Consider the following 25,260-nt stretch of genomic DNA (forward strand, 5'->3'; position numbering starts at 1 on the left):
TATTATTATTATTATTATTATTATTATTATTATTATTATTATTATTATTATTATTATTATTATTATTATTATTATTATTATTATTATTATTATTATTATTATGCCGTGTTGACGGACCCCTTAAGCAAGTGCCACGCTGAACACTGTTCTTGCGCATTTCGCAGCGCAATGTCGGACAGGATGGCTAACTGCCCCAAGGTAAATTGCGCGCCTTCCTCACTAATACCAAGCATAGTTCTTTATTTTCCGATTAGAAGTTGCCGCTCTGACATTTGAAGCATTTGAGACAACGCGCTGGTCAGGAGGATATTTAACGCATTGAATGCAGCACGCGCGGTTGCACGTGATTTCCGTGTCCTAGCTGCTTCCCAGTTTTCGATATGCCAATGTCCCCTTCTCACGTGTCATCACATCCGCACTTATGCAGCTGCGCAAAGGCCTTTATACTCCTGATCTGTACCTGACTTTGAACATACGCACATGCTGGCGTAGCGCTGTCATGGGACAGCGTCCTTCATGCAGTTAGAGCCGGCATTCTTTGCCTCCAGAGGGAACCCTCATGAATACGGGCCTCAGTTCGCTCAGATAGCAGAATAGCAGCCATATGTTTAAAATCGTTGATGGTAGGCTCGATGAAAATATAAGCCTAGCATGGGAGTAAGCTTTACCTTTTTAAGGGCGGTAGCACAAAAACCGTCCTCCCTATTTCGCTAGTATTTTTCCGCTCCTCCTCAAGAACATGCATCTGGCAGGTGATAAATTTCTGGTGACGAGGCCGTGCACTGACTCGTTGGAAGCTTGTGTGAGGCCGCCAGCTGGCATGCCATGGCCGCAGTGGCAGAGGTTGCCAACTTGGGCAGGACTCTTTAAATGGTAATCGAACCCACCGGGGCACTTGGATCTTGAGTAAGACGCGCTTCTCCTATGCCACGTAGGCGCGTTCGTGCAGTTTGATTAAAGGGGAGCCTTATATCAATCTCGGGTGGTCTTTTGTAGATTGTGGTAACCGATGGCTGCATGCTAATGAGTGTAATCCGAAACCAAGGTGAAAACCGGCAGTAGAGCACGTAACTCGTATTTATCCTAAGCACGCAAAATCGTCTTTAATTTTTTTTTTTAACTGGTAAGGACAGTTGGTCTGATTGGAAACACAGTATGTAATTATAGCATAGCCGCAGGGCTAATATGGCCAATGGCGTAACGCGTTGCCATTTGTACTTTGTCAAGCGCTGTAGCTTGGGCTTCGGCTGGCGGACCAGAATCAGTTGTTTACTCAGTGCGCTGACTGTGGACTGGATTATAGCGTTATAAGCAGGTTATCCCACGGACGCCGGAACGAGTACCAGTTGCGACCAGCCGTCGCATTTCAATGGAGTGGTTTAGCTAAAACGCTTGCAGGCTGTGGGATGTAAACACTCGCTGAAGGGCACCAAGCGGTCGAAACTAATCCTGAGCGCTCCGCTTTACGGTGCCTCTATATTTCACGTGCTACTTTGGGACGTTTAACCCAGCATATTGTCACGATGTTGGCGACTAGGGCTAGGTTACCAGAGCCGGTGCAGGTGGAATTATAAGGTCCAAGCTTTAGGTACGTCCTTCTAGTCCGGAGCCGATTCACTTCGTCCTTTTTCTCCGAGCGCCACTTCAACGTCTTTCGCTGCGAGCGCCCCCTGGCATTCCTCCCTCCTTAAGCGTGACGCACAAGGCACACGTGCACACAGGTGGACAAAAGTAAACGAAAAAAAAAAGTTTGCAGATGCCGTCTTTCAGTTACCGCGTAAAATACGGCTTCATGCGTAGGACATGAACTGTCTCTGGACGAGGTAGCCGACGGCCTCTCTGCTCTGGGCCATCTGGGAGGACCTCATAGTTAACGTCGCTGAGGCGCCGCAAGACTTTATATGGTCCGAAGTAACGGCAAATCAGCTTTTCTGATAGGCCACGGCGTCGAACAGGAGTCCACACCCACACCTGGTCCCCGGTGTTGTAGGAAGCTTGTTTGTGGCGGAGGTTGTACCGGCGTGAATCCTTGTCCTGTTGCTGGGCGATGTGGACGCGTGCTAGTTGGCGTGCTTGCTCAGCATGTTGGGCAAAGTGTTCGGCGTCAGTAGAAAGCTCGGTATCTGTTTCGCAAGGGAGCATTGCGTCCAGCATCGTCCGAACCTCTCTGCCGTAAACTAGGCGAAACGGCGTGAAGCGTGTCGTCTCTTGGACTGCCGTATTGTACGCGAATGTCACATATGGTAGGATAGCATCCCAAGTCTTGTGCTGGGCGTCGACATACATCGCCAGCATGTCCGCAATGGTTTTATTAAGCCTTTCAGTCAGCCCATTGGTCTGCGGATGGTAAGCAGTAGCTTTTCGATGTGCCGTACCGCTGAGATGAAAAACTTCGGCCATCATTTGTGAAGTAAAGGCAGTCCCTCTGTCAGTAATAATACAGGTCGGAGCACTGTGCCGCAGCATGATCTGGTGTACAAAGAAATGGGCAACCTCCGATGCTGTACCACTAGGTAACGCTTTGGTCTCGGCATATCGAGTCAGGTAGTCTGTGGCGATGATTATCCAGCGGTTGCCCCCGGAGGATCGAGGGAAAGGACCGAGAAGTTCCATGCCGACTTGATCAAACGGTGCGCGTGGTGGTATTATGGGCACGAGAAGGCCTGCATGCTTTGATTGCGGAACCTTCCGACGCTGACATTGCCGACAGCTCTTAATATAGCGCTTAACGACAGTTGCAAGGTTAGGCCAGTAGAATGTTTTTCGTATTCTAGCAAGTGTGCGAGTATAGCCCAAGTGACCAGAAGTTGGTTCATTGTGGCACGCGGAAAGGATTTCCTCTCGCAGAGCTGCTGGTACCACGAGGAGGTAGGTTCTCGAATCGGATCTAGAGCTGTGCTTATAGAGTACACCACTTCTCAGGCAGAAAGTTGAGAGGCTCCGAGAAAAGCACTTAGGTATTGTGGCTGGCTGACCTTCTAAATAATTGATCAGGGCTCGTAACTCTGGATCAGCACGCTGCTGATGAGACATATCTGAAGCATCAACAGCTCCGAGAAAACTGCCTGAGTCACCCGTATGTGGTGAAGCGAGCTCGACGGGCGCACGAGAGAGCGCGTTAGCATCTTCATGTTTATGTCCGGACTTGTAGACTATAGTAAGGTCAAACTCCTGTAGGCGAAGGCTCCATCGCGCCAGGCGGCCGCATGGGTCACGCAGGTTGGCCAGCCAACACAAGGAATGGTGGTCAGTGACCACTTTAAATGGGCGACCATAAAGGTAGGGGCGAAATTTTGCAGCCGCCCAAATTATGGCGAGGCATTCCTTCTCAGTAGTTGAGTAGTTCATCTCGGCGCGGTATAAAGCACGGCTGGCATAGGCGACGACTCGTTCCACACCCTCTTGACGTTGCACGAGAACCGCCCCAAGGCCAATGTTACTGGCGTCAGTGTGGATTTGTTTCACCGTGCTCATCGAAATGGGCTAGAATAGGCGGCGATTGGAGACGGAGACGCAACTCGGTAAAAGCAGCTTCTTGCTCGTGACTCCAAACAAAAGGGGTGTCTCCCCGGGTGAGCCGAGTCGGCGGTTCAGCAAGATCAGCGAAGTTATCGATAAAACGGCGGTAATAACTGCACAAGCCGAGAAATCTGCGAACAGCTTTCTTGTCACGTGGAATCGGAAATTTCGCAACAGCAGTAAGCTTGTCAGGGTCGGGCTTCACGCCGGCAGCGCTTACGACATGACCGAGGAATTTAAGCTCTTGGTTGCCAAAGTGACATTTCTGTGGCTTAAGCGTCAAGTTAGCGGATCGAAGGGCTTCGAGTACTGACCGCAGGCGTTTAAGATGTTGTGAAAACGATTCTGCGAAGACCACCACGTCACCTAGGTAGACTAGGCAACACTGCCATTTAAGCCCGGCGAGGACAGTGTCCATCATCCGCTGAAATGTGGCCGGCGCGGAACAAAGTCCGAAAGGTAGAACTTTAAATTCGTAAAGTCCGTCGGGTGTGACAAAGGCCGTTTTTTCACGATCTCGCTCATCTACCTCAGCGCTCGCAGCGAAAGACGTTGAAGTGGCGCTCCCTGGCAATATCAATGCGGACTGGAGCTGAGTGGGCTTAATTGAAGCGTTGCACAGTCCTCCGGCGTCATCGATTTAAGAACACTGTCTGATTTTAACATAAGAATGCAAAAGGGCTCCTAACACGATTATGTCCCAGACTGGTCGACATCACCTCCAGGCTATGGTATGTGGTGTTTAACTTCCCTGAGCGTCTCAGACTATGGGAAATAGGGGAGGGGGGGGGGGGGGGGTAAACGTGCACTTACCACATAGAGTACACTGATGCATTTCGCCTTTCACCCCCCTGAAAAAGCGACCGATTTGGACCCGGGTACTCTGGCTTCTTCAAGCGCGGATGCATTTCGCAAAACAATAGCTTATGGTAATCACGGAGTCCCGGTTCCTGGTGACCTCAAAGCGCTACTTAAAAGAAACACTACTAAAAAAAAAAAAAAAGAATGTCATGAAGAGAGCAGTGTGACCAATGAAGACAACCAAAAAGCTACACCCTGCATTTCATTATACGCAATCAAAGCGTGGGGAGAAGCAAAGATAATAACTGCTTCCTTGTCACTCTATTCAGTCGACATTGAAGCAACGACACGCGCATCAGCAGCGTCATACCAGGGAAAGGCCTTGCGCAGCCTGGTCACGACATTGCGTACGCAAATATATTCAGTTATAAATTTCGAGGAGAATATCTCGCTATACGCGTGGGCTAAAACATTGCGGTGCTTTACGCATGGCTTGAACCGAATGATAAAGCGAAAGCTGTGAATCTCATAGCGACATAAAGGAAAGGTTAATAGCGCAAAAAGACACTCACAAATAGGCACAAATAGACACACAAGACCGGCGCTGTGTGTCTATGTGTGCTTATTTGTGAGTGTCTTTTTGCGCTATTAACCTTTCCTTTATGTAACTATGCACCAACGAGCCCAGCAATCAGTTTTAATGGACTCATAGCGACAGCCTCTGTAACACCGCTTTTTCAATCCGTGATTTTTTCATATTTCTTTTTTCTTTAACTTAGGTTTTAAAGAAACGAAGGCGCCTTATACTTCTGGGTGGACGCCACGGTATGGTTGTTACCTACACGTAACTAGGTCAATGTCTTGTTTTCATATTTTTTTCTTGTAAATTCGTTTATAAGAAAAGAAAAGCACAGTATCTGTCAGACTTCGGGGAAGGGAGGAACGTAGGAGTAAAAGCGGGGAGCGTTAAAAGAGGTCCCCTAGTGGAGGGCTACAGAGTAATTTTGGCCACCTGAGGACCTTTAACCTGCGCTGACATCGCACCAACACAGGGCTGTCTCTCCGCTTATGTGAGGATCTGAGAAAAGGAAGGTGCGGTATACTTTTGGGTGGACACAACGGAAACGTCGACACCCACACTTTATTAGATCAAGGTTACTTCAAGGCCAAATTTAGTGCCACGAAGAGGCCGTCTCTAAGCGTAGTGAAGTTTCGCTTCATTTGTAAATTGGTTTTAACAAAGTAATGACGCAATATCTGTTAAGGTCACTTGCAGGCCAAATAATCAGTCACGCTACGCGCTGCTCTACCTAGCGTAGTGAAGCTTTCGCTTGAAACGTTTTGCGAAATCGATATTTCTTGCAAAATGGAGGCCACTAAGCTTCCATGCATAGAAACAAGCAAACTGACAGCAGTGATCAGAAAGTTGAAAGCACTTCAGACGATTATGACATTGATGAGATGTTATCACTTTGTGCCCACTTTGTGTGAAAATAAAAAAAAAAAACTGAAAAGGCAGCTTTCGCATACTACGAATTCTTTATTTTTTTAGAAAACAGTGACAGCCGACAAAAATAAAAGCAAAGCTAACGGAAGAGAGAAGAAAAAGACAGTTTGCTGCGACGTTAATTCTTGTCATGTGCCAATTAGCCCGGCGGATTGCCCTTTCAGTGTGATTCTAGTTCCAAACATTATCTGTTCCGCATACTGGTCCCCATTCGATATGTTATTCGTGTGCTATTCCCGCGTCATCCCGTCCGTTGATGGCGAGTTTGTAACCCGTATTCATGCTTTGTCCCTAATCGCAGCTCGTTTGGCGCTAAAGCCGCGCACTGCACGTAACAGTCCTGAGTTGTTAATGTCTTTAGCACAGCGGAGACGTATTAGCATTACCGACGCACAACAGCTTATTAGACGCCTCCTGTGCACGCACAGAAACATGGGTAAATCCGAGCCGGTCCGCTACGCGTACGCATCCGGTGTCAGGTAAAGCGTTTTACGTCTACGCCAGTACGTCTCCGCTATACTAGAAGCTTGTGACATGTAGGTACCTCCGGTGTTGCTGGCTGCCGTTCGCTGCCTACAGGAAAAGGGACCACGCCTCAGCAATGAAACTGCATCGTTCGGCGCGGGCCTGCAGCCGCAGATGGCGCCGCCGTCGGGGCTCAGTGGCCCGGCAAATGAGGCACCAGTGAAGCTGGATAGAGACCAACAGACGCTGTCATAGCTGTGTCGCAGATGCAGCTTGCTGAGAATAAGATGCCACAGCAGTTTAACCCGATATTTTTTAGGACGGCCGCCTCCGAACTTGGAGCGGCGTGCCATTTCTTGTATTTGCTACTTTTTTTTTTTCGCACCACATTTTTGGGGGCACAGTGTTTGACCCTGTTTCTGGTGCTTAATTTTTATTCCTCGGTACAGGCTGTTCTATGTGAATTTATGTTTTATGTCTAAGGGTTAGAGGCGATTGTATTAAGAAATATTTGTTCATGAAGTTTAGTAACGTCTGCATTTGAGCCCGACTCGGGCTCACACTCCATATATGAATTGAATATAGTTGGTCTGACTTCCTAGCGCTGCGTATTTGTTGCGTTCCGTATTTCCTGTATTCCTCCTCCTCCTGTATTCCTGTAAAATCATCTTCCTTCAATAAGGACCGCGGGAAGTGCGTGACAATATGTATGCATGCGTTGTGTATACGGAATGCAAATAAATTTCATTTTATTAAAAAACCACGGCTTAAAACTACAGTTTCACACAGAACATGTGATGCGGGCTCTCTGCTTCCACAGATGGAACATCAGTTCAAGACATTTTCCAAGTTCCAACCTCCTTTCCGTTTCTTTCCTTTCCCCATTTCTGTCTTCGTAGCAACAAACAGTATACCTGAATACCTAGTAAACAAAATGGAATTCCTTCTGGCCTACGAGAAAACACGCAATTAGATAAAATAGCAAATAATGGGGCAATAAAGCCTAGATTACGGTGCAGGGCGAAAAGCATCGCCTCAAAAAACGCATATTGATTGCGAAAACAAAAATTCCATCTTTTTCTATGAAGTGCATATGGGACATTCATGACGAGAGCTATTTTAGTGCGTTAGTGTTACACAGGCACCTCACTAAAGGAAGTCCGGCGTCGGAGTCAGTGTCAGCGGGATGACTGAAAAGCCACCGGCACGCCTCAGGTAGGTAATAGTGGCCAGGGGACATGACCGGACCCAGATCGGTCTGCGGGCTGTGTGACGTCACGAGATCATATGCATGGCCGAGCTCCTTTGAGGTGGGAGGGTAAGATAGGTATCGAACCCTCCGAGACCCCTGGATCCCGAGCCAGTGCACGCTACTGCTAAGGCCACACAGGCATGCTCGATAGGAGGTTAGTTGAAGCAGGGCTTTATGTCGGGTGGTTTTTCACAACTGGGTAGCTTACGACTGCGTGCTAACGAGCATGTATCAGGTAATAAAGGCACCAATTAATGGGGGTTAGTGATTAAGCGAGTAATAAAGTGCACGTACGCTAACTAGAACCCCAAGGAGACGCTGCAGATGGGAGCCACTAACGCTATCGCCTTAGAGGCGGAGTTTAAGTTTCCCAAAAGGGTTTTCTGCTTCTCCTGCCTAGATATCACTCAGCGCTCGGGGGAATTGGAGGGCCACGTGTGAAGTGTTAAGTACGAGCTGCACCAGCTCACCAAATCGCCAATAGCTGCATCTGTCACGTCGAGGAAATGAAGAAAGTGTTGAAAGATATCAAGATGTTTTTCAAGAAATAAAGTCGCACTCCCTTGATAACTGCAATACCATGAGTGCGATTGTTCGGGACGCGGACATCACGTTGGCTGGTGTGAGCCGAACAGGTTGGCATGAGTCTGAATGACATGACCGATCATTTTAGTGTCGCCATTGAAAGGGCTGCTGGGACTGGGCGATATATAGGCCATAATATTTCGATGTTCTGGCGCTGGAACAACTAATTTTTAGGCGAATGAAAAAGGAGCGCTCCGGTCTAGTGAAGTTTGGGAGACGCATAAAGGGCGAATCTGCCGCGACCCTACAGTTATCACGGTAAGCGGATACAACCAGAAGGATACGGAGCCTATAAAATGTAATCATGTGGAGCAAGTACTCTGGAAGAGAGTAGAATTGGGCTTTTGAGCAGCTTTTGCGAGGGCGTTCACCACTTCGTGTTCTAGTATTCCGGAATGGGATAAGAACGAATATTAAATCCCACCTAGGATCTCTCGCAGAAAGAAAGCGACCGCTAAGTGGGGGTTGCATGTTTTTTTCAGCCGGATACTTATATGGAGAGCCTTAGAAACGCAAAGGATAGTGAATGAGACACATCTTTTCGCGTTGTAAGCTGAGAAGCAATTAGGTAGTGCTCTAATTTCCGCACACAGCTCATAAGGGACAGCGAAGACGATGGCAGACCAGTCATGCAACCTCGCCGGGGTACCAATAGACCACGGGAATGCGCTAATTGTAGAGGCTCGAGTTTTAGAATTCAATTCGATCTACTCTTAACCACATCAAGGCACTACCGATAAAGATTTGTAGAAGAGCCCTACTGCTCTAAATGGCCTTCCTTCTACGTCGGCATGAAACACTGCCAATTGCCCGTCGTTCCCAACATCTAACGGTACCCGAATAAACTTCTCCGTAATTGGACCGTTTGGTTGGTGGACCTAAAGGGGACCTACAGTGAGCAGTCACCCGGCTAGTCATTGATATATTCATAATAAGGGAGTAATTACTCATTGGCATCCACACAAGCGCAGCCATACGGCTACATTGAGATGTCAATGCTCCTCCTCTCAGTTCCTTGTCACAAGCTTGTTTGGTGGACACCATATGGTACAGAAGTTAATGAGCACTGTTTGTTTCTAAACTACCTTGATATCGTAAGGAAACTTTTTAAAAAGGATTCCAGAAAGCGCTTCATTGGTGAGACGGCTCAAGCAACCTATGTGCACGAATATATCCACTGATAATGTAAGAAAACAACATTTGTGGTGCAAACCATGGGCCGATTTTAAAGAGTTAAAAGGCAATCGATCATAGGGTAAACCACGTCCTAGCATTTGAAGGCAGATTTTTAATACGTGAGAATGTGAAAGCAGGTTGTGCCAGACAAGGGCGCCTCTATCTTCCATGCCTGGCATCAGCTCCGAAACGGCCGTTAAAGCCAATTTAATCAAGGCTACCAGCGCCCCTTGTGGGCGAAGTGCAAAGAGGTTAGAAGAGGGTGTTACTACGCGCCAGTGGGCGCGCGCTGCGGGTCTGCGCCTTTCTTTCCTCCATGGTCTGCCCGCACTTCAAGTTCACTTCAAGCCGAGCGCATACTTCATCGCCGCACGCCTATTTTGCACGATCGCCGCGAGCTGCCGCTTGGAGCCTTGACAAAACGTGCAACGGTCAGCACCCACTGACCTTGACCATGGTGCAAGATATATAGGTGGGGACACAGCGGGACGCACCAGTGTCAAATAAAGCACGGCCGGTGCCAAGGGAGGAGAAGCGCGCTCTCCCTCGAGTTCGGCCGTGGATAAAGTCCACTAGTTCGTCTAAGCCTTACGAGATGACAGTTCTCAGCAGCCTTCGTCTTCTCCTTCTTTGTGGCTGGACTTGAAATTGAAGGGGGAGTACATTGGCCGGTTGACTGCCGACGGAAGCGGCACCGCCACTGCCGACGTGCAGATAGTTGGAGAAGGGGGAGGGGATGAATGAGGAGAGAGAAAGGGTCGCTTGCGCTACGCAACCACAGTCAAGGTATCTAGCCCCTCAGCGCGTCTACAGAAGGTCGGCGAGGCCGGTTGCCGCCAGGAAGCCGAGGAGCAGCTGGAAGGGATTGTGCGAGATGGGCCCACGAGGAAAGAGAACCTCTTCTGAGGTGGAAGAGGGAAGGAAGAGGGAGCGATAGCCCAAGGAGAGGGTGGCACGCTGCAGCGCAAAAGATGGACACTCACAGAGAAGATGCTCCAGCGTTTCATCTGGCAGTCCGCACTGCAGACATGCCGGAGAGGGGGTGAGGCTGAACCGGTGAAGTATGGAGGCTGTCCGAGCGGAGCCGACTCGGAGTCGAAGGAGGAAGGAGTGGTGGGCGAAGGAAAGACCCTTGGTGGGGAGCGGACAGGGGCGATGGCCGCCCGCCACTCTAGAGGCCGCATGGTCTAGGAGGAGGTGGCGGCAGATGAGGTCTCTCGCCACGTCCAGAGGCCCCACCGCGGCGCTGATGGGGGTGGCAGGGTTGTGGGCAGCTTTGGCCACAGAGTCAGCTGTCTCGTTGCCAGCCACTCCAGTGTGGCCCGTAACCCAGCAGAGGCTCAAGGCAGTGCCCCCAAGCCCGATGGCGGTTAGCAGTGCCGCCATACTGCGCACCATGGGGGGGGGGGGGCGCCGTCTGGCTTCTGCAGGAGTTGGAGGGCGGAGCGGGAGTCCATGAGGATGACCGCCTTCCGGATCTCCGCAGCCAGTTGGAGGGCAGCCAGATCGGCGGTGGTGGAGGAGGCCACGAATGACAGCCTAGCCTGCCTGGAGATGCCGAGGGCCGGAACTGTACAGGCAGCCGCAGCCGACGGAAAGGGCCCAGGGAGGACCGAGCCGTCGGTGAAGACCTGGACCGCCCCAACGAGGTCCTCTTCCAGGAGGCAGGCGACCTCCTGCTGAAGGCACGCAGTAGCCATGGTCCGCATGGTCCCAGCCCCAGGCAGCGACAGCTGGACCAAGTACGGCCGGCCTAGGTCCGGTCGTGGTGGAAGAGGATGGTCCCCGTCGACGCCGCCCACCAGCTGCTCGAACTCACCCACCAGGTGGCCCATGCGGGAGGGAGGGCAACCCAGGAGGCGATGCAGGAGAGGACGGCCATCAGGGGCATTGTGGAGGCGCTCCAAATGGTGGAAGGCTATCCTCCTGGCCTGGAGCTCCATCGGCCACTCTGTGGCGTAGTGAGAGGCAATGCTTTTTCATGGAGAATACATGCTTTTTGAGGGCCATTTTCTCGTAAACTAGGGCCGATGTTGAGAGGAAAATATTTTTGTCACATTATTTTTGTCTAGGTCCAGTATTAGGCACAGGTTTGTGAATCTGTGGCATCGTGCATGCCTAAATAAAAGCGCAGAAGGCGACGAATTTTTCACGTTGAATTTGAACCTGCTTCACGATCGGACATTTCGGTTCGTTGACTTTGCTTCCTTGGTTCGCGCATCAGTGGCCCGCTCATCTGTTCGCCCTCTCCACGCGCACTCGTTTGATCCATCGTTTTCTCCTTACTTTATTCCTTCCTTATATTAGAGGTCCTCTAATTGGGTTCTGCTAGCTTCTACTGAACAACCTCCCCCTCTCAGTTCCTCTATACCATACTACTTTTTTTTTTCCTTGCTTCTTTTCTCATTTCTTGGTTTCTGTTATCCTCAGGGTACAGGGTACAGTAAAGAAGGGAATAGAATTTGACAACAATGGAAAAAGAACTGCAAGCATAATTTATGCAATACAAAACAACGGAGGTACAAAATTATGGTTAACAACTTTCTTGAATTTACATTAGAAATCGACGAGTTTTATGTGGTGCGCCAAAGCAGCCTACAAATCTGATGATGAACGCAAACAGATTACTCAGCGTTGTAAGGAACTTTTTTACATGATGGGATGATTGATGCTAGTTAAAAATGCGAGCAAGAAATTTCATTAATTACAGATTCTTAGAAATTATTATTGTGCACATATCACCGTATTACAATGGCACACTGAGACTTTTCGTGGTTACGACGATAAGAGATGAAGGGTGGTGGTTTTTGCGCGTACGGACCATGCACATGCCTAGTTCATTGAATCGTATTTTAGAACGTAATATTTTCATTACCTAACTAGTTCCTCAGTTTCCCGCCGTTGGCGTAAGCCAAGATGATGTGCGCCAACAGCTTATGTTAACGGAAGCGCCGGCGGCCGCAGCCCATTCGGCGAACTTTTCAGCGTGCCAACCCCTTCGTGATACCTGCATGTCTACAACCCGGACAAGATGTGTAAAGGGGGCATGGCGGGCGGAATTGGTTACGCGTTTCAGGGATTGTGCAGTCGTTCGTGTAGTCCGGGTTCGTGCAAAGGTGCAAATATTGATGGCTGCTGGGCTTGCGTGAGGCAAAATGCCTTAAATCACGACAGCATTTGTTCAGGTGTTTTCGTTCACGTACTTTTGTTCGCTTGCTTACCCCATTGGTCCACTCAGTCGTTTGCACGTTAGTGATTTGTGCGATATACAAGCGGTACGGGGCGCTGTGGCATTTCCTTCATTAAAAGGTTAAGAATATACCATGAATTTTATTTATATTTTTCTCCCATTCGCCCAATCATACTCGGGTTTCGCTTTCCCTGCCATATATTTACGCTATGCAAAGTGAGAAAACTGCGCTTAACCAGCGCATTACATTGAATAACCATGACTTAATGGCTGAATGATGTGCAGCTCATTCCACCATATTTCAGCATAAAGAGTAACTTAACCTTTTCTTCGCTTCGTTGGCCCCGCCGGGGTGGCGCAGTGGTTACGGCGCTCGACAACTGTGCCCAAGGACGCGGGATCGAATCCCGACCTCGGCGGCCGCTTTTCGATGGAGGCGAAAAACAACGCGCCCGTGTGCTGTGCGAAGTCAGTGCACGTTAAAGAACCCCAGGTGGTCGAAATTTCCGGAGTCCTCCAGTACGGCCTCTCGCATAGCCTGAGTCGCTTTGGGACGTTAAACCCCACATACCAAACCAAACCATCTTCGCTTCGTTGTTAGGATGTAAATTACGTCAATAGTATTGACAAGCCAATAAATTATTCTGGGCTTCGCTTCTGCTGTGATGCAATGTGCACGGCTTAAGAATAAAGTTGAAGTTGAAAGTTTATTTTTGAATCAAAAGAAAACTTACAAGAATATACAGCGATAGGTTCCATGGTACAAAACCGCAGGTGGGACCTCCCATGATAATAGATTTCGATAGGCAACATAAAGAATAATATTAATGTAAGAAACTTTATGAAGCAACACTGAAAATAAATAACAAAATACATAGTAAAGAGTACATTGCCGACATATTTAGATACAAAAGCAGAATACAGAAAAAAGTACGAAAACACTTATGAACTCCGCGAAACAAAAGATAAACAAAGAAATCACAAATTAAGAAAATTTTTAATTTCAACTTGAACATAGAAAGTGTATTTGCTTAATGTCGAAATTCAAAAAATTCTAAAATGATATGGACGAAAATTGAAGGCCTTGTTACCCGTAGTTAGTATTGACCTTAGGTAGTAGAAAATAATTACGTAGAGCGAACCGTGTAACGCTGTTGTTTTTGATCATGCCGGGAGAAAAAATACTAAATGGGAACTGATGGTGAAGAATCTTAAAGAATAGAATGCCGATATTATAAAGATATAGAGCCGAGAGGGGTAGAACATTTAAATTCATGAACAAAATGTGCGACGGTGACATTCGAGGGGAGGAGGTTATGATGCGTATGGGTTGCTTTTTCAGTTTTATTAATGGCCAAATATGAACATGATAGGCGTTACCCAAGGATGAAATGCCGTAGTTGAAGTGGCTGTGGACGAAAGCGTAGTAAAGTGATAGTAACGTGTGGATTGGGAAAAAGGATCGGGTTTTGATTAGTGCGCGTAACCCAAATGAAATTTTCTTGCAAGTTTCCGCTATATGATAATGGCATTTTAGGTGAGGGTCAATAACAACACCTAGAAACAAAATTCGGTCTTGCGACGCGATGGCAGTGGAATGGAAGTATAGCAGTGGTAAAGTGCTACGCTGATGCTTCTGGCGACGACGGAGAAGCTTTTCGGGCCACGCGAACGGCTCGCGCAGGAGGAACGCGGAGTGGAATATCAGCTAATTGCTATCGCAGCGGAGCCGTTGATGTACGCGCTCTTTTTTTCGGCGAAGATCTATCGCTACATCGGCGCTGACGCTGCAATCAGCGGCCTGGTTCAGAAGAGCGTGGCTGGTACTTTATCTGGAAACTTGCGTGCAGTGCCTCGATGTGTCCCCACCTAAATATTCTTACATCGTGACCACCGTGATCGTCACACTGGCGCCGATGACCCGGCATGGAAAACAGAGGAGGCTGCTTTCGTAAGGCCGCATAAAATGGCAACACCTTCAGCCGTTGTGGATAAAACGCCCGAATAAAGCCCTGATGAGGACGGGAGGGCTACACGGGGTTCCCTTCAAGCTATTTTTACATAATGACAACCAGTCGCCGTCGTCGTTGTGTGCTTCTGATGACATGGCACATACTGACGAGGAGTTTTACCGGGGTTTTGTTTGCAAATACCAGTCTTGTAGGCTTTTCGTTTTCTTCTAAGGTTGCTACGAGACTGATTTGAACTCGAAATCGTCCTATCAGCAGCTGTCTTTTGCTATGTATTGCCTCTGTGCATTATGATTCCGGGCTTTAAATAATATCTAAGGGTTGATGCGGTGCAGCGATTGACAGCAGATCCCGCAAGGCTAACAGCATCGATAGCTTGTAACCACCTCAATTGTAATGCAACCTCGCAAAGGAAAACTTTAAAAATTTAGGGGACACGTAAACACCGCCGTTATGAGTATGATGGGATAGCATTTCCCACTCATGACGTTGTTGTTGTTGTTTTTTCACTTTCTTAAGTTTGTATTGTTTTTCTTATTTTATTTATACACTGATACTTAGCATCACAAAACATTGGCTTTCCGTACTGATCAATTTGACACCTTTGAACGCATTTTTCGTGTTTTTAGTTACTTCAATTATTTCAATGACCGAATACACACTCTAATCTTAGTTAGCATGATCAGGCATTGGCATTTCATTCTGAGTATATTCACATCTATTTAACCCATTTTTTTTCAATTTCTTTCATTTATTTGATTCATCAATTTTTATACAATTACTTCATTAACTCGTCATCACCTATCACATCAATCAGCTATCAATCACAAGAAGCAAAAAATATAATGATACGATTTTTTTACTCAGCCTTCAATTATTTACGATACGCGATGCCGACTATTACCCCGACGTCTTTTCTACCGAATGAGCTGTATAAGCTATCGCTTGATACACGGGGAATGAATTCAAGGCTTCCAGAACGTTGACAGCCAGATGCAAGGCGGCAACGTCTGGGGCTGCCAGTCTTGTTGAAAAACAAATACGACAGGTTTTAGAAATATTGATTAGGAGTACAAGAGCACCACTTTGGCCAGTCATGTGATGGTATAACTGACATTTCATTGTAAAGGTGCTAGCCTCTGACCGAAGTAAAAGGCCATCTGAGCTGGTCTGAAGGGGTGTGTCACTGATTGAGACCTTGAAGACTGGTGGTTACAGCAAGTTGGAGAAGGAGGTAAGAAGAAATTGAGCGTGGTGGAGGGAGTTCGTCGAAAAGCACCTCGAAAGCTACCAGTGCTTAAAGTCTAGCTCCATCGGAGGGGGGTTTGTAATGGTTCGAGACAGGTGAAAAGGGAAATAAAGCGGGAAAGGGAGAAAGGGAGAAAACGGCTGGTTGCCTATTTTGCAAATCGTTTTATAAAAAGGGGAGAAATGATTTTTTTTCTCCATCCCTGGTTTTCGAAAACGTGTTAGCGGTTCTCATTAATACTCACTGTAAAACTGTCGAAACGGTAGAGAAGAAATCTTCCGATTACATCACTGACAAGAACAAAAAATGGTTGCCTCCTTTGTATTCATACGGTCCTCATACTTTCAAGTTTTCAAGCTCGGGGGACTCGGACGACTCTTAAATATTACTGGGCGGTCTCAGACCCACCGAGACCCGCTTGACTTTAAGCCCTGAAAGCCAGACTACATGCGCACGAGAGGACTGTCGTCGATCCTCTATATAGGAGAGAAAAGGGCGCTATATCCAGTGCTCGTTAGAGGTATTCAACCGCAATGAAAAAAAAAAAAATAGAGGGGGTGGGGGGGGGGGGAGGGGTTCACACCCGTTGTAGCAATATTGTGGGAGTGAATTGTGAACCATTCGGGAGGGCCAAGAAATTTGAGAGTAACTGTGTCGAGGAATCTCAAGAGGTATGAGTCGGACAGAATGATGTGAGACAAATGGTAAAACGTACAGCATACGCAATGTGGCCGCGGTCTCAAAAAATGGCCAGTCTTAGTGCTAATCACGATATGTCGTGCGTTAGTACGGTTAGCCCTGTTTTGCGTGGTTCATCTTGAATTCCCATGGTTTGACTTGATTTGAACTGCCTTCTCTCGGTCAACATATCGTACGGTGTACGCTGCCCGAACTGGCATATGAGCGACATGTATAGAAAGCCCCGCTTTAACGTGCCTGCATGGCCCGGGAGCAGCGTGTCGGACTCGTTGTTCCTGGGGTCCTGGTTGGCTGGATTCCAGTCTCAAATGTGCTGTCCAAGCTGGCAGCTGCTTCCAATTCAGCCATGGCATGTGTTATTGTTACATCACACAAACCGCCGACAGAGACACAAGCGTCGCTGCAGCACGAGCCTGAAGGCTTCAAACAAACAACAGAGTTGGACCGACAGCCTTAGTACAAACCTAAAGTCTGATTGCCCAGGATGGACTACAGCCGTTTCCAGCTGCCATACGCCTCATAAACGTCTTGCTAATGCGGTAGATCTAAAGGGTGTGGGGATACGCCTGAATCCCCTGCCCCACTGTAACAGCCGCGCGTAATTATCACGCGATGTTACGCGCACGCTGTTAGGGAGGATGGTTGGAGGCTATTCTTTTAATAATTAACGCTCCAAAGGGGCTAGACGCGGAAATTTCCTTAAAGCCACAGCGTTCCAGCCCTATGTCATAGCTGTGACCCCCAACACCCAACGCGAGAAGTCGCCACTGCGGTGGATTCGGGCCAGAGGGGACAAACACGAGTTTCGTACTCGTGTTTGTTTCATAATACGAAGAAAATTCCAGAGACTAAAGTATCTATTTTTGCTAAAAAACAACAAACTTGCTATGAGCCTGAACCTTACCTTACGCCCCTTACAACACGTCCAAAAAGACATCATCATGCACAATCTGTAACTCTGTATCAAGCCAAAATCAATGCATTTAACTATTCGTTTTTTCCTCGTACTGTTGAAGAATGGAACAAGCTGCCTTCTGATGTAATAATGTCCATTGAATCTCTTGATAAATTGCTGGCGTTTTAACCATAGTCGTGTTTCATATTGGTGTATATTTTCTTGTTAGTGTTGAACATGTCTTATTGTAATTTGCTTGTCACTTGTGTTTAGTATGTTACTTTTGATGAATTCATATTTTATTGCATTGTACTCTTTTTGCCCCTCCTGCTAGGGCCCAGTTAGGGCCTGCAGTATTTGGTAAATAAATAAAATACTCGTGTATCTGCCCGAGTAAATATACAACGGCAAAAACAACGCTCGAGAAACAACCGCCGTAACGAGCGAACATCCTGCTCGCGTTCCGGGGTGAAATAAAACAGCAAAGGGGCAAGCGTGTGCAAAACGGGAAGGGAAGGAGAGAGATGAGGGAATCTTCTTCTGTCCTCGCAGTGACTACGCCCTCACTGCCGGCAGCTCAGCTGTATGACCGGGCGACTCAGGAGGCGGCGGCGGTCTCCGCCTCGCTTCACGACAACCCCTCTTCGAACGAGATTTCAACGAAGAGCCGACTTTGGCGCCTTTACGGCCTCTGCTACCGGGCTCGGGGCCTCGGGGTAGACCAATTAGGACTCATTTCGGGTATGAATATGTGCAGTTACCAACAAGGAAGATCTTATGGTTATGGCCATGTTTAGGGCTGTTTCGACAGCCACAAGCGCTCTAGTTCGACGAAGCCGGAATTTGCGGCGGTGATGCGCGCCGTTGTTTGCGGTCTCGCGAAATAGCAAATCACACAATCGCCTCATACCCGAGCGTCGAGCACATGACCAAGAATACGAGTACAAACGCGAATTAGTACGCTTCACTCTCGCAGTGATCCTTGACATGTGTGCCCAACAACTGCGGGCGCAGTAAGTCGTGCACACACGCGCATGCGCTCTTGAATTTCTCCGCCCAAGGAAGTAGGCAGAAGCGCCGCGGGTTGGCTGAGGAGCTCTGCGACTTGACCCGTCGCAAGAAATCAGTCAGCGAGCGACTCCCTGTAACGGGTCGCTGGCGACTCGTTTGGGTCTCCCTTCGTACCCTTGCGTGGTAATTACGCGCGGCCGTTACAGTCAGACGGGGTATTCCTGATAAGTGTTCATTTTCATTTCATTTATTCATGTGCACAGTTCTTGTAAGTGTAGAGCCCAGGGGGTCTGCTTCTGAGCCACTTCGTGCGGCTTGTAATGCAATTCCACTGTTGCGAATCTCTTTATGGTAAGAATATTTTTTACCCTACCCTCTCCTATGGGAAGGACTTCCACTAAAGCTAAATCAGTGCCACTACGTGGATCAGAGGCAGACCCCCTGGGCTCTACACCTTTGGCAAAAACTGTAACTACATTGCACCCAGAGGGCATTACAGTAGGGGAGGTATATTACAGAAAGTGACATGTAAAACAAGGCACAGTCATCTGGGAAATCATTAAAAGAGCGACTTGAGTTTCCCCTTCAGATGGCCAGGTGAGGAAACACTTGATGATATCGATTTTCGTGTTAAATTGAAGATTCAGACTCGCAAAAATCACGTTACTTCATGGAACGATCAGAAAGATTAACCATTTATTTACACATAAATAAAATAAGAAGACACAAGCAGGAGAAAACTATTTACATGACTGACCGGTCGGCCCGATGAAATCAGCCCTGGCTTATTAACCCAAAGCGCTTACTTTTAAGCCATCTGTCTCCGCCCCTTGGTGGGGACAGCAACGAATAAGCAATCAGGCAACTTTTCTCACCAATCAAAGACTGGGGAAAGGATACTAACTAAACAAACACTTCGGAAAGGAGAGGTCCCAACAAAACATACGAACGGCACAGACGTCACCACTTTCCGAACCTCTGCTTTCCCTTGTTTTCCTTTCGCACACGTGAATGCGGGACGAACGTATGCCGCGTAAACAACAGCTGAAGTTCTTTATATATATATAAAAAAAACAGAAAAAGACAGAAAGCTGTCAGTGAGGGCTCAAACGCTACGTGAAAATTCCAATTTGACCACGCCCTTTTCCTGAGCACCTGCAGCTCAGTGACCTATCGCGCTTCATTGCGCACCGGTCAGCCACCGCACACCTGCTACCCCACAAAGGCTGTATGCACTTGCGGAGAGGGAAACACGCGCACGTAGCAATACGAGAATACATACAAAAGAAAGCGTCCACTGGTGGTGGTGGTAGTGGTTGATTTATTTATTTTTTAAAATAATCAAAAAGAAGGAAAAGAGTATTGCCGGCCGCGGCAACTGCTATCTAAAAAACTGAAGTACTTGAGCTGCGGCCGGCGGGAAGGAAAAGGGGATAGGGAGAGGATAGCGAGGGGAAGTAGAGAGGGGAGCGATAGGAAGAAAGGACAGGGGGAGCTTTTCAACACTCAACACTGCACGAAGGGAACGAGCGCTCTGCAGCGGCGAGTGCTGTCGGCAACAATATAGCTGCCATCCCGCCTCCATCGTGCGTCTGCGGTTCCACCAAATTGGGAGTCCCCATGACCAAGGACAGGTGCGCATCTCAATGTATCTACCTCGGTTCCTACGCTCTGAACGCGAAACCGAATGGCGCGAGAGTTCACCGAACTTCACAGAGCGGTAAGTCAACGTAGAAGTGAAACAACAAACTGAGACGAAGGTAAATAGGTAAGCAGACCCAGCACCGACAACTGGCCAGCAGCATACTAAGCTAAAGAATAAAAGCAGAAAAGCAGGAACACAAATGTGATGTGTAAATAGTCGAGGCAATCAGCCAGAACGGGAGGTTGTCAAGATATGAGTGAAGCAGTCGAGGGAACAGACTGTAAACACTCAACCCAAACAACTTGCCAGCAGCATACTAAAAAGCAGAAAAGCAGGAATACAATCTTTACACTGAGGTTAGGTGCTGCACCAGCAAAACTGGAAAAGTGCCGTCAGCCGCCGAGAAGACACATTCTGATAGTCTGTTCCATCGTCGTGGGAAAAAAAGGCGATTGGTACACAGTAGCGCGGCAGGGTATTACACGAATTATAGTCAACAGTGGTCTTTTCTAGCCGAGATAAACATAGGCGGTTTTAGATAAACATCGTGGTCAACTGAAACCTTTCTCCGCGCTATTTGCTTCAACCGTGTAAGCCTATAGATACGGAACAACGAATTTCGAGAGGGTGCTATAAAAGAGCTTTCTTCAACGCGATAACGCAATTCGTCACGAAACGTGTAACGTGCGGTCAAATTTTGAACAGCTTATATTTACTTGTAAGCGTAATGTAATTCGGATCAAAGACTGCGGCGGCATACTCCACGATGAAGCGGACATTAGTATAATAAAACATCCCGAGGAACAGCCTTGAAAGTGTACTTGATGAAATTAAGTGCAAGGTCAGCTTTCGAAGTTACATATTCTACGTGTTTATTCAATGCGAGGGTTGGGGGAAAAAAATGATGCGAAGGTATTTAACGGAATCAACCAAAATTAAATTTTCTGTATCCAAGTAATACATTGCCTCCACATTTGTGCGCTTTCTGCTGAACCGGATGTAATTATAATTTAAAAAATTAAGTTTCATGTTCCATTTGTAACACCATAACGTGATACGATTAATATATGTTTGGAGCTTAGCAGCATCGACCTGTGTGGATATATTTTTGTATATGACGCAATCGTCAGAGTACAATCGGATATGAGAGGCAGCGATAGCACTTATGTTAGTTATGTATATTAGAACTAGTAGTGGTTCCATGACTGAGCCTTGAGGTACCTCAGACGTTACAGGTTATAAGTAAGATTCAGAGCCGTTGATTAAAACTTTCAGAGAACGATCGGATAGATATTGTTCGATCCAGTTTGAATTGAGGGAGGTAGACCAAGGTAGGAAAGTTTAAAAAGGAGCAGAGAGTGCGGTACGGTATCGAAAGCTTTTTTTTTTTTAAGTATGATAAAACACAGTCGACTTGCGTGCCGGAATCAAATGTAGAAAATATGTCGTCAAAGAATTCCAAGAGTTGAGTGACACAGGAAAAGCCTGCCCTAAATCCATGTTGAGTATTAATAAATAAATTGTTGGCCTGCAAGGGACGGATTACGTTGCAGTAGATGATGCGTTCTAAGACTTTGTAACTCTCACAGGTAAGGGAAATTGGTCTATAATTTGAGACAAGGCAGCGACGACCTGCCTTGTGTACCGGAACTACTTTGGCCGGATAGCTCACTTGTTATCAATGACTTAATAAATATGACAACCAGGAACCTGGCACGCTTGCCTCACAGGTCTTTAAAACAGAACAAGAAATGAAATCCGGACCAGAAGCTTAGTTGGGCTTTAGATCAGTGAGCAGTTCCGTCACTCCTTCATGGACTGCGAAGAGCTGTTATGACCGTGCATGGTCCGCACTTGCGCGCTCTATTGTTCGCCTGTGGGCATGGATATGTGCTGTGGATATGTGCTGCTGGTGCAAGGGTTCTAAGTGAGCCTGTTTCCATGAATCCCTTTGTGTGAGCCTGCTTTGCTTTGTCGAGACCCTGCAAATGCCAAATTGGCCCTGTCAAGGGAACCTCAAGAAAAGTACATAGAAATGTCGCCCTGTGGGAAATAGCCTCAAGTGCTTTGTTCAACTGTTTAACCTTCCCGTCGAGAAGCGTTATTGGTCAAGTGAGGAATGCCTATTGTCCAAAGGAGACGACAGAGTGACACGTCAGCTGACATACAGGACAAGAAAGGAGCGTGACGAATACGGCCATTAGAGGAATTCCCGGGAATGCAGGAAAGATTTGCAATTGTCGGAAAGGGACAATGCTGGAAGCAGTATGTGGCGCGCACGTGCACTTGGGTTTCTGAGAAGGAAACCCACTTGCCGGAACCACCATATCGGATCTTTGCTGAAGAATAGAAATGTACCTCCTCGCCGTTCCCAAGCTCTACCCGCCAACAAGTGACCACGCCCAACGAAACAATACCGGACCAGTCAGTGCATCAGACCATCAGTGCAGTGATGTGTTCGATTGGATGCCGATATCTGAGGGACGTGCCCTGGAACTGGTTGGTCAGCATCTTCAGAGAGGGGCTGGACATAGGGGGTTTTAAAGACGTTGCAGAGCACGAAATGAGGCTCTGAGCCCTGGGTAAACGGCTCATCCAGACGCTTCTCGCTATGAACTCTTAACGCTTGCCATTTTGTTGATATACCCTTCTTGATCATGTAAATACGTTTTCTCAAAGTGCCATTAAACTTGCTTGTATATATTTTACCAACTTCGAAGATTCAATCCTTCATCAACCCGGAGTCTCTGCACGCTACCAAGTGAAGGCCGGATCGACTTAGCCCCAGCGTCACGACAACTGGTGACCAGCGGTGGGATCTGAATCTACAAGCCACAACATCTGGTGATGGGAGGTGGATCAGAATCACAAGCCACAACATCTGGTGATCGGAGGTGGCATCTGAAGCTACAAGCCACAACATCTGGTGATCGGAGGTGGCATCTCAAGCAACAAGCAGGAGCAACAATCGGCCAACAAGAGAGCAGCTCGGAACATCGATCGCATGTGTGGGTGAGTGCTTGGCTTTTCTTCTGATGTGGACCAGGTTCTAGAACAGGGTTAGCTTTTAGAACTCGTAAAGAGTGTTGAAACGCCTTTAGGTTTGGTAATTTGCACAGTTGTTTTGGAAGTAGCCGACACTCGGAGCGATCATGGACCTACAAAAGCTGCAGAAACCGGAACTGTTGCCATTGTGTGAGGAATTGGGAATTGATACAAGTGGTTTGGCACGAAAACCCTTGATTTTAAAGGCAATCACTGATTTGGGAACCGATGATGAGGAGCCCAGTGAAGCATGGAACCTCATCGGACAAAAAAAGGAGGAGCAACTCAGTCAGCAGAAAGAGCGGGAAAAAGAGGAAAAGAGGCGTGAGCGTGAACTTGAGAGGGAAAAAGAGGAAAAGAGGTGTGAAATTGAGAGAGAAGCAAAAAGGCTGGAGCAAGAAATTGAGCTCCGGAAATTAGAACTAGAGTTGAGCAAGAGGTCGGGCAATTGTCCCCAGCTAGCGGTACCTCTTCTCAACAAGGAGGCAGATTTCAAGATGTCAGAGTACATGCAGCCATATGTGATATCAGGGGATATCGGTCTGTATCTGGCTAACTTTGAGCGAACCTGCGAAAAACTGTCCTTCCAGCGAGACACTTGGTCTCAGAGATTATTGACGGTTCTGCCCTGCGAGGCAGCGGAGGTTCGCGCGGCTAAGCAAGGAGGACGCGGACATCTACGAGAAGGTCAAGGCTTGCCTTCTGAGAAAGTATAGGTTTAGCGCCAAGGCGTTCAGACAACGTTTTCGGAACGCTACTAAGTCCAGGGACGAGAGGCACCCTGAATTCCTGTACAATTTAAGAGTCAATTTGGGCGAGTGGCTAAAGAGCACTGATTCCTACAGTGATAGGGACGCTGTAGTCGAGCGAATTCTTTTCGAGCAGTTTTATAACTGCCTCCCAGAAAAAGAAAGAAATTGGTTACAGGACCGAGGCGACATTAAGTCGGCAACTGAAGCTGCCGAAATCATTGAGGAGTATGCTTCGCGCCGACAATTCAGCAACCCAGCAGTGGATAGGCCCCGCAATCCCAAGTTGAGTGTGAATGACCGTCAGGAAAGGCACTTTGCTAGAGTTGGAAACGAAGAAAGGAAGGCTTCTTCAGGCAAACTCCCTAGAAAGGACGGCAGTGAGAAAAGTGGGGAAGTGACCAACGCGCAGAACACAAAGAATAAGCTTGAGGCTAGGTAGCCGCTCACATGCTTTAGGTGTAATGAGCAGGGTCACATTGCGGTCAACTGCCGGAAAGAAAAGATTGCTTTCTCGTATGTCAGTGACTGCGATGAAAATATGCAGCTTTTGGAACCCTACCTGCATGACCTAGTAGTCAACGGGAAACCTTGCAAGGTACTGCGCGATTCGGCCGCAACGATGGATGTTGTCCATCCGGCGTATGTGTCGCCTTCCGACTATACAGGACAGTGTGCATGGATCCGCCAAGTAGTGGAGGAACAGAGTGTGTGCTGGCCAATCGCGAACGTAGTCATCGAGGGCCCTTTCGGCGATTTAACAACCGAGGCTGCCGTTTCAGGAAAGCTTCCTAAGTGCTATCCGTATTTGTTTTCCAACAAATCGGACATGCTACTGCGAAAGAGGGGCATCCTTTTTGGAGACAGAGTTGTGCAAGCATTAACACGTTCAAAGGCGCGAGAACTAGCTACACTGCTCATTCCAGAAAAATCCACAGCGGAGGAAACGGCAGTTAAAACAGTGGTCGATGCGGAAGATAGCGGGTCAGAAAACTTTGAGAGCGAGGCATCTCAGATAAGTCAACTTGAAAGTGAGCTTGATGAGACGCGGAATGAGGACGTTCTTGAGAGTAACCTCTTGCCGCCAGTGTCTAGTAATCTCACGAGACTTCTAAGTGGAACCCGAGAGGACTTAGCTATGGAGCAAGCCAATGATCCCAAGATGCAGGAGATATGGGAGCGCTACCGCGCCACTAAGACAGCAAAGAATATTTCTTTCTAGATGAGAAAAGGAGTGCTGTATCGCTTATTCAAGGATAAGCGCGGAGTAGAGCGGGACCAATTAGTCGTTCCCCAAAAGTACCGCGAAAACTTACTGCGACTTTCCCATGGGAGCTCGTGGTCATGTCACCTTGGAATAAGGAAAACAAAGCAGAAGCTGTTGCAAGAATACTATTGGCCTGGATGTTTTAAGGACACGGAAAATTTTGTACGGTCATGCGACACGTGCCAGCGGGTTGGAAAGGCGCAAGATAAGTGGAAAGCTCCGATGGTGTCAGTAC

At 47.7% G+C, this 25,260-nt stretch overlaps 1 protein-coding gene across 1 annotated transcript in view; it reads left to right on the forward strand.

Annotated features, from left to right (window-relative positions):
- Positions 1-6,547, forward strand: part of LOC146206271 (uncharacterized) — a 36,956-nt gene extending 30,409 nt beyond the window's left edge. The window contains exon 9 of the mRNA XM_084608686.1: positions 6,407-6,547. Coding sequence (XP_084464812.1) covers positions 6,407-6,547 — 141 coding nt within the window. The remainder of the gene's footprint in view (positions 1-6,406) is intronic.
- The last annotated feature ends 18,713 nt before the right edge of the window (positions 6,548-25,260 follow it).

The sequence above is a fragment of the Amblyomma maculatum genome, chromosome 1, assembly GCF_055883805.1.
Source record: "Amblyomma maculatum isolate TAMU_Amacu chromosome 1, ASM5588380v1, whole genome shotgun sequence".
NCBI classification, from domain to species: domain Eukaryota; kingdom Metazoa; phylum Arthropoda; class Arachnida; order Ixodida; family Ixodidae; genus Amblyomma; species Amblyomma maculatum.